The sequence below is a fragment of the Austrofundulus limnaeus genome, unplaced genomic scaffold (assembly GCF_001266775.1).
Source record: "Austrofundulus limnaeus strain Quisiro unplaced genomic scaffold, Austrofundulus_limnaeus-1.0 Scaffold30, whole genome shotgun sequence".
Taxonomy (NCBI): Eukaryota; Metazoa; Chordata; class Actinopteri; order Cyprinodontiformes; family Rivulidae; genus Austrofundulus; species Austrofundulus limnaeus.
The window spans coordinates 3,192,074-3,208,378 of NW_013952432.1; the positions used below are offsets into that span (position 1 = coordinate 3,192,074).

Here is a 16,305-nt window from a genome sequence, read left to right on the forward strand (position 1 = left end):
AAATAATATAAAGACATACTTAAAGAAATACTTTATTATTAATTATTTATTTGTTGTATTTTGAATGAAACTCAATGAATCATAAAAGTCCTATTTAATGTAATTTAGCAGCAGGACAGCTGCTGGTGGTCCCTCTGCTATAAACATTATGTAACTTTGTTTTAGTCGGTATAAAAAGATGATTTTCTCTCTGTTCAGGACATGATCCACATCGCCGACACTAAAGTCGCTCGTCGTTACGGAGATTTCTTCATCAGACAGATCCACAAGTTTGAGGAGGTCAGTGATGATTTAACYGTAGGAACGGATAAAAAAAAACCTTTTAAATAAAACGTTCCTGTCTCCTTACAGCTGAACAGGACTCTGAAGAAAATGCCCGCCGCCACCACCACCACGACATCATCATCGAGCGCCACCAGCCGATGAGTCCGAGCAGACGWCCTGGTTGGTTGAGAAAACATGAAAGCAGTTCCTGTTGTTCACCAGCAGGTGGTGCTGCTCAGCTGTTGGTTTTATATCATGAATAAATGAAACGAAACCAGCTTTGATGTCCCTGCAGACGGATCATTTTTTATTTTTTATCACATCTCATCCCACAACATGAGTCCTGATGATCAAACCAAATGAAAATATAAAAAACAAACACAACACTCAACAGAAAACAGCTGCAGCACAAACAACACTCAGACGTTAGGTTCCTGTCAGAAGCTCTTCGGTCCTCGTTTCTGTATAAAACCAAACTGGGAGCGTGGCAGTGGGAAGTCAGTGGGCACGTCGCCATCTTTGTAAAAATGATACAATTAAAATCGTTTCAATTTATAAATAAATTTCTTTGATTTTTTTCAGTCACAAAAACAAAAGTTCAGTTTTAGAAGTTCCATCAATCACAACAAAACATTTTCCACGTCAGAGTGGGCTGTGGCCGTTAGCTGGTCTGTCAGTTGAGTGCTGCAGTCGGTGTGGTCACAGGTTGGACTGAGGTCATAGTTCACCATCATCCTGCTGCTGGTTGCTTMGATCGTCCTGCAGAGCCTCGTCCTTAAAGGCCGTCAGCTCGAGGTGACGGGACCCTCTTTAAGCCCACCCAGCGGTGTTCCTGTCAGACTGCACACTCTCCGGGTCGTTCCGGGTCCGGAGGACACCCGGAGGACGCGGCGCTCAGACCAGCGAGGCCTCGGCTAGTCATAGCTCCGTGACCTCCAGGGGGCTGTYGGCCGGCGCCTCGCCGTCTTTGTGGCGGTGCAGCGGGGTGGACTTGGCCGACTCGGTGCGGGCGTTCCGCTCCGAGAACAGCACGCCGTCGGCGTCCAGCGCCTCCAGGGAGCGCGCCAGGGCCCGCTGGTCGTCCTCCGGCAGGCTGCTGAGGTCCGAGGTCAGGAGCGTGCCCGTGCTGCCGTGCACTACGTGCACGCCCTCGGGGCCTTTCAGCTCCATGGGCAGTTTGTGTTTGAAGCGCAGCGTGCCGCCGCGGCCGCCGCCCACGCTCAGCCGCTCGTCATCGTCCTCGTCCAGATCGCTCTGGATCAGCTGTGGACGAGACACAGACTGATGATTCAGAGTGGGGGGGGGGGGGGGGCAAGACAAACACGAGAAGTTCAAGTCAGCAGAAAACAGACTCACTACAAACACCGCCGTCTGTCAGAGTCACTGCAAACCTGTTTATGGCAGGGTTGGGTCAGTTTGGTCTGAAATGTCGTTCCTAATGATCTTAAAAGGTCTTAAATTTAACTTAGTGAAACCTGCAGGAAGCCTGTTAYAAACAACAAACAAAACAGTCGATTCAGATGAACGTCCAAAGAATCACAAAAGTTCAGTTAAAATGAGACAATTTGAATTTTCTGCAGAAAAGCAGCGGGAACGATAAACGCTGGGGGGAAAAAACTTGTAATTTGTTGTAAAATAGGCAAAAAATCTGAAAGATTACGTTTTTTTGAGTCAAGCTTTTGAAAAAAGTAGCTAAAATTTTCGCAAAAAGGTGAATTTAGTTGAAAACAGCTAAAAAATGCATAAAATCTTAATTATGTTAAATTAGCAGGAGTTAAAAAGAGCAGAAAGATAGCTGAAGCTGGAGGAAGCTAAAATTATCAAGAGTTGTWAATTAGAGTACAAATACTCTGTTACAGTACTTACGTAATTATCTTTCAGCTGACTTATTGCTTCTACTTATATTTTTTAAAAAGGTAAGAAGTAGAAAGCATAGGTGTAATTAGCAGTGGGGTTAGGGGGGTTCTGACCCCCCCTCCCCCCAAAGAAATGACATCATTTGCTCAAACAATAGAAATTAACTGGTTAAGTAGACAGATGCAACTCTTATAGTAACTTTAACCTGATTAAAAATTGATGATGTCATACATGTACGTTTAAGCTTAATTGCTAAAAATGACAGTTTTAGAACACAACCCCCTCAGTGATGGACCTAAAGTTGTGCCCTTGGTAGAAAGTCGTTACTCTTATTTCATTCTGGTTTGTTATTGTTAATAAATAAATAAATATGCAGGTAAAACAGGTCCTAAATGATTTAACATCAACAGAATTATGCTGACCTTTAGAAAAATGTTTTTATAAGTCAGTAAATAAGACCAATAAATGTCGTTTTGGAAAATTTAACGGCCGACTTTTACTGTTAATACTTCAATAAGTTTYATGTCAGAAATTTACCTTTGATACTAAAGTACCAAAAAAATCTGATATTTTAAGGTTTTTACTCGAGTACTAATCATAGAGAAGAACTTTTCCCAAAGTAATTTTATAAGATACTTTTATTTTTACTCAATATCACCTTTAGGTACTTTATACGAGACTGAAATTAGAGTTAAAAAAGTGCAGAAAAGGCTGAACTATTTAAAGACGTTAAAAACAGCTCCATTTATTTTCAATGAGACCAAAAAAAAAAAAAGGCTAAAGATCTCAAAAAGTATAAACTACGGAGCCCGCGAGGGGACATGGCRAGATTTTTTATTCGTTTGCGTTCCCACGCAATAGTATTGGGTTACCTTGCAATACCTTTGCGTTACCTCGCAAAATTGTTTTGCGTTACCTCGCAATACTTTTGCGTTACCTCGCAAAATTGTTTTGCKTTCCCACGCAAACGATTGTTTTGTATATGAACTAAATTAAATCAGACTTTTATTTTGAAATATCCGGTTACCGAAACAGGATGTGTCGCCACAAGTTTGTGAAATTGACATTAATGTTGCGTGGCTGCACTGTGTTAAAATATCAACATAAGACATACTTCCATGCGTGTCTGTGTGATATATTCATTCTGCAGCTGAATTAAAGCAGTAGGCTAACTCGCTAATGGTGAACATGTGAGTTTGTTAATAAACCGGCAGCACAACACTGATAAATGACTTTTGCGATGGAACGCAAAATAGATTAAATCTCCCATGGTCCCTCACGGGCTCCGTAATAAACTGCTGGAACATCCTGAAGGAGCTGAATGTTTTTGCGTATAAATTTTTAAAATAGTGTAAAAATTGCGAAGTGAGTTACGTGGAGAAAAATGTACAGAAGAAAAAAAAACGTAAATAAATGACAAAGTTTGTCCAGAATGAGATATTTTGTTGACAGACTCGAGCGTAAAAACATCATCGTAGGCCTGTGGTGGGTCAGTGAACACATCACGGGTCAGTGAACACATCACGGGTCAGTGAACACATCACGGGTCAGTGAACACGTCACGGGTCAGTGAACACATCACGGTCAGTGAACACATCACGGTCAGTGAACACATCACAGGTCAGTGAACACATCACGGGTCAGTGAACACGTCACGGGTCAGTGAACACGTCACGGGTCTGAACACATCACGGGTCAGTGAACACATCACAGCAAAAGGAAAAGAGAAGAAAAGCAGGAGTTTCAGCCTGGATCTGATCTGAAATCTGGTAGGAGGGCTGAAAGAAGCAGAAGCAGCTGAAATGTGGCGACAGGAAGTCAGGAGCAGAGACAGGAACACGTCAACCTCTCTGGTCCCACCTCAGTGATGGACGACACGTCTCCCTGCGTGGTGGAAATGGTGACGAGTCGAGCTGCAAAGAGCTGTTTCAGCCTCAGGTAGTCGTCTAGGACCACCTTGAGCAGAGAACCCTGACGGGACAGTACTCTGGTTCAAACAGGGTCTAGAGTCCACTCCAACCCCTAGCTAACAGGCTAATTAGTTTCTTTAGCTCCGCCCCCATCAGAACAATAACACGTACCTTGATAGGCCCCTCCCTCATGATCTGACCCAGCTTGGCGATGTTGTCGTACTCCTGGATGGCGGCTCTCAGGTASCGGTCGTCCTCGGGTCTGGCTTGCGGCTCTCGGCCGAAGGTGCCGTGGGTCCTGGCGGGGCTGTTCCACAGGTCCGTGATCTCGCTCAGGTTCTCGGGCAGGTCGTCCTCGTGGTCCGCCTGAGCCGCCAGCTCCAGGTTCCGACAGAACGGGTCCAGCCAGACCGGGTTGGCCCTGCAGAGGCAAAGAACGATTCACACACGTTCAGSTACGTTTCAGCCCTTCAAAATAACATTTTTAAGTTCAGACTTGTAGTTTAGTTTCCATCAGTAGCTGCTTTAGCACCTTTCAGCATTTCTGCATAAATTATTATATTTATTGGTGTGATTATTCTGTTAAAACCAAAACAAGCTGACGGTTAATTAAAGCCTAAAGTGGCACAAAAAGGATTTGAGTCCCAGGATCATTCTCCTGGTTTCAGCCGTTGGTTTAATGATCGTTCTGTCCYCCTCTCACCCCTCAAAGGAGTACTTGTTGGTGTTGGGCATGTCCAAGATATCCATTAGACCCTGGTTTCCTGTAGGACACACGGCAAATTATTGTTCACTGATGTTTGGAACAGATAGAATCAAGCCTAGCTAAAGCTAAAGTAAAACTAAGTAAAAGCAGCAAAAGTTTAACCAAAAATTTAAAACTGACAGTATCAAAATTAGCTTGATGTAGCAAAAGGCTAGCTAAAAATAATGAAATGCTATCTAAAAGTAGCAAAAAGCTAGCTAAAAGTAATGAAATGTTATCTAAAAGTAGCAAAAGGCTAGCTAAAAGTAGTAAAAGGCTATTGAAAGGTAGCAAAAATCTAGCGAAAAGTAATGAAATGCTATCTAAAATTAGCAAAAGGGTAGCTAAAAGTAATGAAATGCTATCTAAAAGTAGCAAAGAGCTAGCTCAAAGTAATGAAATGCTGGCTAAAAGCAGCAAAAGGCTAGCTAAAAGATATGAAATGCTGGCATAAAAGTAATGAAATGCTATCTAAAAGTAGCAAAAGGGTAGCTAAAAGTAATGAAATGCTATCTAAAATTAGCAAAAGCCTTGCTAAAAGTAATGAAATGCTATCTAAAAGTAGCAAAAGGGCAGCTAAAAGTAATGAAATGCTATCTAAAATTAGCAAAAGCCCAGCTAAAAGTAATGAAATGCAATCTAAAGGTAGCAAAAGACTGACTAAAAATGTCAAAAGTTTAGCTAAAAGTAATAGAATGCTATCTAAAAGTAGCAAAACGAAGCTAAAAGTAATGAAGTGCTACCTAAAAGCAGCAAAAGGCTATCTAAAAGTAATGAAATGCTATCTAAAAGTAGCAAAAGGCTAGCTAAAAGTAATGAAATGGTGGCTAAAAGTAGCAAAAGGCTAGCTAAAGGTAATAAATGGTGGCTAAAAGAAGCAAAAAGCTAGCTAAAATTTAGGAAATGCTGGCTAAAAGTAATGAAATGCTATCTAAATGTAGCAAAAGGCTAGCTAAAAGTAATGAAATGCTATCTAAATGTAGCAAAAGGCTCGCTAAAAGTAATGAAATGCTATCTAAAAGTAGCAAAAGGCTAGCTAAAAGTAATGAAATGGTGGCTAAAAGAAGCAAAAAGCTAGCTAAAATTTAAGAAATGCTGGGTAAAGTAATGAAATGCTATCTAAATGTAGCAAAAGGCTATCTAAAAGTAGCAAAGTGTTAGCTAAATGTAATAAAAGGCTATTGAAAGGTAGCAAAAAGCTAGCTAAAAGTAATGAAATGCTATCTAAAAGCACCAAAAGGCTGACTAAAAATGTCAAAAGGCTAGCTAAAAGCAATAGAATGCTATCTAAATGTAGGATGCAAGCTAGATGTAGCAAAAGGCTGGCTAAAAGCAATAAAAGGGTAGTTGGAAGCTAAAAGTTCAGCATGTTACCTGTTGATCCTGCAACAATAGCTTTAAGCTTTCTTTGGTGTCTGCAACATAAAAAACAACAAATGGATAAATATGTTTCAGCTGAAAAGTCTTAAAAAGTGAACTGGATCTGCAGGACTCACACTCTGCGGTAATGCCAGTTCATCGTTACAAACAGGACTCCTGCCAAACACAGCAGCACAGCCAGGATGATGATGACCAGCTGTGAACGTAAAGAAAAAAAAGGCTTAAAAACACAGAGTCAGAATAAAACCCAGAGCAGCGTGAGGCGAGGGTTGAAGTCCCGCAGCACCTGCAGCGTGGAGATGTCATCAGGCAGCTTGTCACCGACAGCCGGCTGAACGTCCACCACGTTGTACGTCCTGAACAGGTTCCTGAGCTGCTCCTTGTTCTGGTCGATCATCTGGATGACCCTGCAGAAGGTGGAACATCAGGAACACAGCAGACAGAAGCTAAAGGGGTGAAAGTAAAGCTCCAAACCCTACGAGACCTTTCMACGTCCAGGATGGTGTTGGTCTGGTTGTTGACGACGTGGATCAGCATGTCGGTCTGAGCGTAGCTCACTCTGCCCTTTTTGTCCACGTGGAACTGGACGTGAACGAGACGTGTCATTTAGAAAAAGATCAAATCATTTCAGTAAAACATGAGAGAAATGACATTTTCTGTCTAAATACACTGAGAAGGCTGAGCTGAAGACTGCTGAAACTGTGTCACTAAAGCTAAAACGCTATCTCAAATTTAAAATGAGCAAAATGAGCTAAATGTAGCAAATTGTAGCTAAAAAAGGCAAGCTTAAAGTAATAAAATGCTATCTTAAAGTAGCAAAATGCTAGTTTAAAGTAATAAAATGCCATATAATAGTCAGATAAAGCTAGCTAAAAGTAGCTAACTGTAATAAAATGCTATCCAAAACTAGGACAACGCTAGCTAAAAGTGGCAACAGGCTAGCTAAAAATAATAAAATGCTGGCTAACAGTAGCAAATTTTAGCTAAAAGCAGCAAAAGACTATCTAAAAGTAATAAACTGCTATCTAAAAGTAGGACTAGGCTAGCTAAAACAAAATATTAGCTAAAAGTAGCAAATTTTAGCTAAAATTACTAAAAGGCTAGATAGAAGTAATAAAATTCTAGCTAAAATTAGCAAATTGTTGCTAATAATGGCAAAAGTCTAGCTAAAAGTAATTACATGCTATCCATTAATAGTATAAGGCTAGCTAAAATTAATAAAATATTAGATAAAAGAAGCAAATTGTAGCTAAAAAAGGCTAGCTTAAAGTAATAAAATGCTATCTTAAAGTAGCAAAATGCTAGTTTAAAGTAATAAAATGCCATATAATAGTCAGATAAGGCTAGCTAAAAGTAGCTAACTGTAATAAAATGCTATCCAAAACTAGGACAACGCTAGCTAAAAGTGGCAACAAGCTAGCTAAAGTAATAAAATGCTGACTAACAGTAGCAAATTTTAGCTAAAAGCAGCAAAAGACTATCTAAAAGTAATAAACTGCTATCTAAAAGTAGTAGGATAAGGCTAGTTAAAAGTAGCTAAATGCTATCTAAAAGTAGGACAACACTAGCTAAAAGTGGCAACAGCCTAGCTAAAATTACTAGTGTTAGCTAAATGTAGCAAATTGTAGCTAAAATAGCAAAAGGCRAGCTAAAAGTAATTAAATGCTATCMATAAGTAGTATAAGGCTAGCTGAAAGCAGAAAAAATTAGCTAGAAGCAAAACTTAGAAGAAGAAAACAGAACAAATATGCAGCTTTCCAAAAAAGAGTGTTTTGTAAGACTTTGATCTCGATGTGTTTCTGCGGGGAAGTAGCCGAACCTGTATGTCGTCCAGGTTTACGATGGCTCCGGTGATGTTGGACAGCAGGCTGATGAAGTCATCCTGGTTCTCACGAACCCAGTCGGGGATCTCGTTAAAGACGATCTTGACCCTCTGGTCGTCTCGCAGGATGTAGATGTTGACGTTGGAGGCGGCGCTGTGCCCGGCGAGGTCGCAGGCTAGGATCTCCAGCTGGAAGTATCCTGGACTGTAGGAGGTGAAGAGGTCGTAGGTGCGGATGATTCCATCTGACAGACCTGTCGGAGGAAATGCTGCTCAGATCTCAGAAATCGTTTCAGTGTGCACTGCCAATGCAATGCACACTAGCACGCTTCTCCTCCTGCATACTTTGTCCTAAAGCTGCCATTTTATTTTATTTCTGTAAAGCTCCTGTGCCAAATGATGGCTATGCCTTTTGGTGCCTGTAAAACTTATAGTTTTTGAAATATTAATGTTTAATAGTTTATGATGGGAGTCAATGGAGCCTTGTATTGGTCCAATACTGCCCCCTGCTGTATCTACTCAGTACTGAACCATAGTTTAATAATATTTACTCTCAATAGTTCAGTGGTTACAATACAAATATGATTGTATTTTGATGTTTTACTAAAATGTTTTCCTAATATTGCTCTWTTGCTGTAATATATTGCAGTTTAGTGTCAACAATTGCATTGGCAATGTGGCCTCTTTCTGCATACATACAAACCAACCCTTGGCAGTGCCCACTGCCACAGCTCCATTGGTCTCATGGTTACATCTATGAGCTTTCATGTGGGAGAGCAGGGTTCAAAACCCAGTTACAGTAACTTTAACAAAAAAATCTCTGCAAACTTCACATTGTCACACAACTACCCTCATTACAAACACCTGCTGACTTGACAGGCACAAGTTGGTAGAAAACACATTTGAATTTGGTCACATTTTATTCTGCAAGTCCACTGCTGCAGGCAACGACATGCTACGTGGCAATGCACACTTGTTTTTACATCGTAAAAACCCACGTCTAGTTTAAAATTATTTCCATCGACTCACCGATGATGAAGATGTTGCCAACGTCTTCGCTGCCGTTGCTTTGGGTCTGGAAGTAGCGGATTGTGACGATGTGGTACTGGACCAGGCTGTTGTTGCCGATGTCGTTATCTATAGCCAGCACCTTGATGAGCTCCGAGCCCACCTTGGCGTTCGCTGCTACGCCTGAAACAAGGACAGCAGAAAGAATGATTAGGTTCTGGTTCCGCACCGGCCAGCGGACCCGGTTCTGCAGCAGCACAGCACCTGCAGTGTACTCTGCCTTGGTGAAGCGTGGAGTCTGGTCGTTGATGTCCTCCAGTTGGATCTGGACTTTCAGGAGGCTGGGGTCTAGAGCGGGGTCCAGGGCTCTGACCTGTAATGACCTCTGACCTCTGGGAGGAGTCCAGCTCCTGTTGCTGGAAGCTTTGATGATGATGAAGTAGACCGGGACGACCTCCCTGTCCAGCTCCTTCAGCGCCCTCAGTTCTCCGTCCAGACTCAGGGCGAAGTTTCCAWCGTTGTTTCCTCCTGCAGGAAGACATGACACCACAAACACGTCTGCATCAGTCTCAAACATGGACGTCCCACACAAGGACAAGTTCAGGGACAACTTGTCCTCCGTCCTGGGATTTAGGACAAAAATGAAAACAGATTTTTATCATAATTAGAAAAACGGTGTAAACACAATTAACAGAAACTACACAGTCTTAATAAAGTATTCACACCCTTTGAAGTAGTTACCGAAAACAGCAAAATATTAGCTAAAAGGCTAGCTAAAATCTAAAAGTAGCAAAAAGCTTAGTTAGCAGCAAAAGACTGAAAAAAATTACAGAAGAAGAAAAGTGTTTCTTTTTTAAATAAAAGAAACACAAAACGGTGGCTAAAAGTAACAAAACAGAGGCTGTAATTAGCAAAACTGGAATTTAACTAAAAGGTGCTAAAGCTAAAATTGAAAAGTAGCAAAAAGGTTACTTAGGAGCTGAAAATAGCAAAAACTGAAAAGCAAAATATAATTACTAAAAAGATAAAATGTTTCTTAAAAAAACACACAGAACAGTGGCTAAAAGTACAAACAAACAAAAAAAAAACCGCCGGAATTTAGCTAAAAGATGCTAAACTGATGACAGGCAGATACTAAAATCAGCAAAACAGTGGTTAAAATCAGTAAAACAATAGCTAAAATCAGTAAACAGTAGCTAAAATTAGCAAAATGGTAGCTCAAATCAGCAAAACAACAGACAAAAATAAACAAAACCACAACTAAAATTAGTAAGACTGGCTAAAATCTGTAAAACAGACTAAAATCAGCAAAATAATAGCTAAAATCAACAAAACAGTAGCTAATATCAGTAAATCAAGCTAAAATCATAAAACAGTAGATAAAAATCAATAAATCTGGCTAAAATCAGTAAAATAGTAGCTAAAATCTGTAAATTTGGCTAAAATCAATACAACAACCATTAAAAATCAGTAAAACAATAGCTAAAATCAGCAAAACAGTTGTTAAAATCAGCAAAACAGTAGCTAAAATCAGCAAAACAGTAGCTAAAATCAGCAAAACAATAGCTAAAATCAGTAAAACAGTGGCTAAAATCAGCAAAATGGTATCTAAAATCAGCAAAACAGTAGACAAAATCAGCTAAACAGTTGTTAAAATCAGCAAAACAATAGCTAAAATCAGTAAAACAGTGGCTAAAATCAGCAAAATGGTATCTAAAATCAGCAAAACAGTAGACAAAATCAGCTAAACAATAGCTAAAATCAGTAAACAGTAGCTAAAATCAGCAAAATGGTAGCTAAAATCAGCAAAACAGTAGCTAAAATCAGTAAAACTGACTAAAACCAGCAAAATAATAGCTAAATGCTGAAAAACAGTAGCAACAATCGGTAAATCTGGTTAAAATCAGCAAAATAGTAGCTAAAATCAGCAAAACAGTAGCTAAAATCAGTAAAACTGACTAAAACCAGCAAAATAATAGCTAAATGCTGAAAAACAGTAGCAACAATCGGTAAATCTGGTTAAAATCAGCAAAATAGTAGTTAAAATCAGCAAAACAGTAGCTAAAATCAGTAAAACTGGCTAAATTCAGTGCTGATTTTTTCATGCAGATGACGGTCTGATTTACATTTTAGTTTCTGTATCAGAACAGAAAAAAACTGCACAAATTTCTTTCATTTTCTTTCACAGTTGTCCTTTGTGTTGGTTTATCACATAAAACCAGTGAGGAACTGGGTTTTGGTGATGTTGTGTCAAAACACAGATTCTGTTCAGGACCTGCAATGAAATAGTAAACGACGGCGTTGGAGCCCTCATCAGCGTCCACCGCTCTGCTCACGTTGCCGATCACAGTTCCTGGAGGCGACTGTTCGAGCAGCGTCAGCTTCTGGTACGCCAAGCTGCCATCCTGAGGTGACAACACACACACACAGACACACAACATTACAACACACACAGTTCAAACACTCTGGACACAACCGGAGCTCGACCCTCACCGGTGGTTTGAGGAAGACCGGTTCATTATCGTCGATGTCCAGCAGCGCCACCTGCAGAGGCTGCGTGGTCTCGTACGGCACCGGCTGACCCAGGTCCCGGGCCACGATGATGAGCTGAGAGACAGAACCACAACGTCACACAGGTGCAGCTGCGCCGCCTCACCGCCTGCAGGAGGACGGCCCACTCACGCTGTAGAGCGGCTGCTTCTCTCGGTCCAGTTTCACCGTGGTGCTGATGACCCCCGACATGGCGTCGATGCGGAAGTTCTCCCAGTCCCTGTTTCCTGCTCCCGTCTGCAGGAAGGCGTAGCGGACCTCTCCGTTCACGCCCTCGTCGGCGTCGGTTGCGTGCACCTCGTAGACCGGCAGACCCGGCGGCTGCTCCTGCAGGACACCAAACAGAACCGTAGGTTTTGTTTTGTATCACTAATCAGCACACACCACAGCACGTCYGGACCCATCTGGTACCTCAGTGATGTGAATGATGGTTCCGTTAGCCGGCCTGACGAACACGGGTCGGTTGTCGTTGACGTCGATGACCGTGATGATCAGGTCTGCGGTGCCCCACAGAGGAGGACGACCCTGATCCGTCGCCACCACCGTGAAGTTGAAGCGCTCCGAGGACTGAAGCAGGCGGCGAGAACGCACCACTCCGGTGATGGGGTCCAGCAAGAAGGCGTCTGAAACACCGGAGGAAAAAACGGTTGAAGGACTGTCAACGAGGCCGACTGTACCTTTCAGACAGTCCTACCTAAATGTGGTCCGATCATGGTGTAGATGAGCGCAGCGTTCTGCCCTTCGTCCAGGTCGATGGCTGTGACGGTGATCACCGACGTGCCGCTCGGTTCGTTTTCAAACACGCTGGTGTTGAAAACTTTGGACGTGAAGCGTGGCTGATAATCGTTGACGTCCAGAACCGTCACCAGAACCTGACGTGGGGCACGATCAGATAAAACGTTAGAGGCTCACCAACAAGACGTCAAAGTCAAGGATGTATTTCTGGTAAGTTAAACACGTCTCATTATCTGAGATAGTTTTCTTTCTTCTGTACGGTTCTCGGCTCGTAACTCGTTACGCAATTTTTGTTGAATAAAAATTTTTGCTGAGCGAGCTGAATGTTTTGATATATTATAATAAACTTTCAGCTCGTTCAGGACATTTCAACTATGACTTTTGGTATTTCAGCTGTTTATTTAGAGATATTTAGCTTTTTCTGACATCTTTTTCTCATTGAAAGTGAATGGAGCTTCATTCAACATCTCTGAAAATGTTATTTACTGAAATTTTTACATTTAGTTTCATTCTTTACTTCATTGTTCTAATTTTCAGAATCAGAATTGTTTTTAGTGTTTTTAGCTATCATTCTAACATTTTCTGCTCTCTTCTGCTTTTTGTGCTTCATTCTGCATCTTTCTGATAAATGAAGTTTTTATGCTTTTTTCAGCTGCTTTCTGCTAATGTAAGCTATTTTTAGCTACTTTTTAGTTAATTTGAGCTATTTTGAGCATTTTTCAGCTAAATTCACCTTATTGTGATGATTTCAGCTTATTTCTGCCTAAATCAGCAAATGTGTGCTTTCTGTTTGTGCTAATTTTAGCTTTTTCAGCTACTTTTTAAAGCTATTTTAGGCTAGTTTCAGCTTTTTTTTAGCTATTTCAAAACAAATTCCAGATGCTTCTTTTCTTGTTTTTTTTGATTTTACAATTTTCACTCTCATTTCCTCCTCCTGTTAATTTTAACTTGTTTCACCTACTTTTAGCTTCTTTTTGCCAATTTTAGCTTCACTTTTGCTCTTTTGTTAGAGTTTTGACCTTTTTTTACTCTTTCTACTGATTTTTCACTTTTGTTGTCCTAATTCTAGCAAAAATCACCTGTTCAAAGTAACTCAAAACAATCATAAAAATTTTCAGCTTCTTCAGCAACTTTCAGCTTAAATCTTTTAGCATTAAGCAATCACCGTATTTCACAGTTTCTCTAGTTTTATCTGTTTTCTGCTCAATTTAGTTCTTTCACTTTCAGCTAAATCAGTTATAAAGATATCTGTCCTGATGCATCTCAGTAATCCAGGTAAAAAAAATCAAAAAGAAAAAAATAGTATAGGTCTTCTGGACGGGTTCTTCTCTAATGAAACGTTTCGTCTCTCCTCCAAGAGACTTCTTCAGTCTGAGAGTTTCAGGCAAAATTCAGGCTTTTAAGCVCTGCCTCCABGTGACTGATACTCACATCACATGGCTATCGTTGACACCTAATTAACACCTATTGTTAACAGGGGGTGGAGTGAAAACCAGTGGTTATTCCGTATGTTGCGGGTGTTTCGGAGAAACTGAGACRTTTATTTTCTAAACATGATGTCCCAGTAGCTTTCAAACCCCAAAACACATTACGGCAAAGGCTGGTTCACCCCAAAGATCCGGTGCCCCGGCACAAACAGAGCAATATTGTATATGCTGTTAAGTGCCAGGAGGACTGCGACCAGTTATACATCGGGGAAACAAAGCAGCCACTGTTCAAAAGAATGTCCCAACACAGACGAGCTACATCTAATGGCCAGAACTCTGCAGTTTTCACTCATTTACAGGCCAGCGGTCACTCTTTCAGAGATGAGGATGTTCTCATTCTTGATAGAGAGGAACGTTGGTTTGAGAGAGGAGTAAAAGAAGCCATTTTTGTGAAGAAAGACCGTCCGTCATTAAACAGAGGTGGAGGCCTCCGTTTTCAGTTGTCCCCCTCCTACAGCGCGGCTATTGCCAGTTTCACTCCACCCCCTGTTAACAATAGGTGTTAATTAGGTGTCAACGATAGCCATGTGATGTGAGTATCAGTCACATGGAGGCAGGGCTTAAAAGCCTGAATTTAGCCTGAAACTCTCAGACTGAAGAAGTCTCTTGGAGGAGAGACGAAACGTTTCATTAGAGAAGAACCCGTCCAGAAGACCTATACTATTTTTTTTCTTTTTGATTATAAAGATACTGAGCTACATTTTGTTGGGTTGTAGCTACCACACGCCGAAAGCTAATTAGAATGCAGTGATGGCTGATATTTTACTAGATAATTTTCTGATAATTTTAGCTAAACTTCTGCTCTGTTTGTCTTGTAGGATACAATTTAGAGCTTTCTACTGATTTGTTTTTTTGCGTTCAGTAAAAGCCAGCTGTTCAAATTGATCTCGCATCAGTAGTTGTGCTATTAAACTTTTTCTGCTTCTTCAGCATCATCACAGGAAATGCAAATTTTCTAGCTGTGCRATAAATGACAGCACACCGTCGTTCTACCTGAACTGCATTCTCTCTCCGGTTGTTTGGGATTCCTCCGGGGTTGTCCCGGGCAACAGCGGTTAAAGTGTAGTGGTCCTTTGTCTCTCTGTCCAGAGGGGACAGGATGTAGATCTCTCCCTTACAAAGAGGAGAAGGAATGATTAGGAAGGAAGCACTTAGAGGGAGGGGTGGCATTATCAGGACATTACTTCGGCTCTGCATTCACGACTGAAATGGAGCGCGGAGCTAAAATATGTAGCGTGCCCTCAGGACACCCAGAGGTTTTGTTTAAACTTTCATTTCCAGGCAGGATAACGTTCGGCGTCGCTCTGAGAGAAAACACAGCCGACCGTTTCTTACCAGTCAATACATGTTTATCTTTTGTCTGAGGTCTTGAAGAGGAAATGTYTGGCATTTTCTGTGGACGCTGCAGGTTAAAGATGTTCATAACAACGRCCCTGAAATGAGGCTTTGTACCGGGAATAAAAAGAGCTCTGCTTTCTGCTTCGATAAGAAGTGGTAAAGTCTCGTTAACTCACGGTGGTCGGTCTGATGTCAAACTTGCCCTCTCCGTCTACCAGGCTGTACTCGATGACGGCAAAGAGTCCAGAATCGGCGTCTGTGGCTCGGACCCGAATTATGGTGGTGCCCAAGTTCACATTCTCAAACACGGGCACCTAAAATAAAATAAAAAAAAACAAGATAAACTTCAGCTGAATAAATCTAAATTCCACCTAATTAAAATCTGATTTGGTTGGTCAGCTGTTCTGCACCTGATAGGACGGCTGGAGGAAGATGGGGTTGTTGTCGTTGACGTCCACGATGCGCAGGTACACCGGCAGCTCGGTGCTTCTGGGAGGGGAGCCGTGGTCCTGAGCCCGTATGGTGAAGTTCAGCCACTGCACCAGTTCATAATCCACCGTCTGATTGGCTACAATCTTTCCTGTAGAATTTAGTTTCGYAGTTAGAAGGGTCATTTTCTGTRAAAGCGCGWGCATCGGTGGTCCGTACCCGTGGAAGGGTCCTCCAGCCGAACGTAGTACCCCCTGGGTAAGTTGAGCAGTTCGTACGTGACCTGACCGTTGGGACCTTTGTCCGGATCCACGGCCGACACGGACAGCAGCGTCGTGCCGGGCTGAGCCCCTTCCAGAATCTGCTCGGTGAAGTTCGTCACCCCGAAGGGTCGGAAACGAGGGGCGTTGTCGTTGACGTCCAACACGTTGATGGTTAGCCTCGCTGCAGAGAYGGGATCGCAGTACGAGAGACAGGAAGCAAAAACTTAGAAAACTTTAAGTAGACATGATAAAGCTGCCTCCTTTGGTTCATTAGGGTCACCGTGGTAACCACACACCTGTGTCTGTCACTCCCTGACAGTAAAAACAAGCAGAACAGAACGTAAACCAGTGGCGGCTGGCCAGTAGGGGGCGCTTGGGCGCCGCCCCCTTTAAATTGTTTAGATAAATGATTTAATTCTGAACTGCAAAATACTTAGAAATGTATTTATTCATACTGTGTGTCCAATAGACATGTTAGAATTTATTAAAATAGTAAATACATAATTCTATTTAATTG

The 16,305-nt window shown here is 41.6% G+C and overlaps 2 protein-coding genes across 2 annotated transcripts in view; one reads left to right on the forward strand and one right to left on the reverse strand.

Annotated features, from left to right (window-relative positions):
• eif3s6ip (eukaryotic translation initiation factor 3, subunit 6 interacting protein) overlaps positions 1-542 on the forward strand; it is a gene marked incomplete in the record, with an annotated part of 17,395 nt that extends 16,853 nt beyond the window's left edge. The window contains 2 exon segments of the mRNA XM_014005462.1: positions 199-279; positions 352-542. Coding sequence (XP_013860916.1) covers positions 199-279; positions 352-426 — 156 coding nt within the window.
• A 1-nt stretch (position 543) lies between these two features.
• Positions 544-16,305, reverse strand: part of cdh23 (cadherin-related 23) — a gene marked incomplete at its 5' end in the record, with an annotated part of 152,643 nt that continues 136,881 nt past the window's right edge. The window contains 20 exon segments of the mRNA XM_014005461.1: positions 544-1,527; positions 3,982-4,092; positions 4,203-4,452; positions 4,735-4,795; positions 6,151-6,191; positions 6,273-6,352; positions 6,443-6,563; positions 6,641-6,738; positions 7,976-8,232; positions 9,008-9,169; positions 9,251-9,514; positions 11,262-11,391; positions 11,480-11,593; positions 11,669-11,863; positions 11,948-12,159; positions 12,231-12,408; positions 14,752-14,871; positions 15,273-15,410; positions 15,507-15,676; positions 15,745-15,969. Of these exon segments, the coding sequence (XP_013860915.1) occupies positions 1,183-1,527; positions 3,982-4,092; positions 4,203-4,452; positions 4,735-4,795; positions 6,151-6,191; positions 6,273-6,352; positions 6,443-6,563; positions 6,641-6,738; positions 7,976-8,232; positions 9,008-9,169; positions 9,251-9,514; positions 11,262-11,391; positions 11,480-11,593; positions 11,669-11,863; positions 11,948-12,159; positions 12,231-12,408; positions 14,752-14,871; positions 15,273-15,410; positions 15,507-15,676; positions 15,745-15,969 (3,272 nt within the window).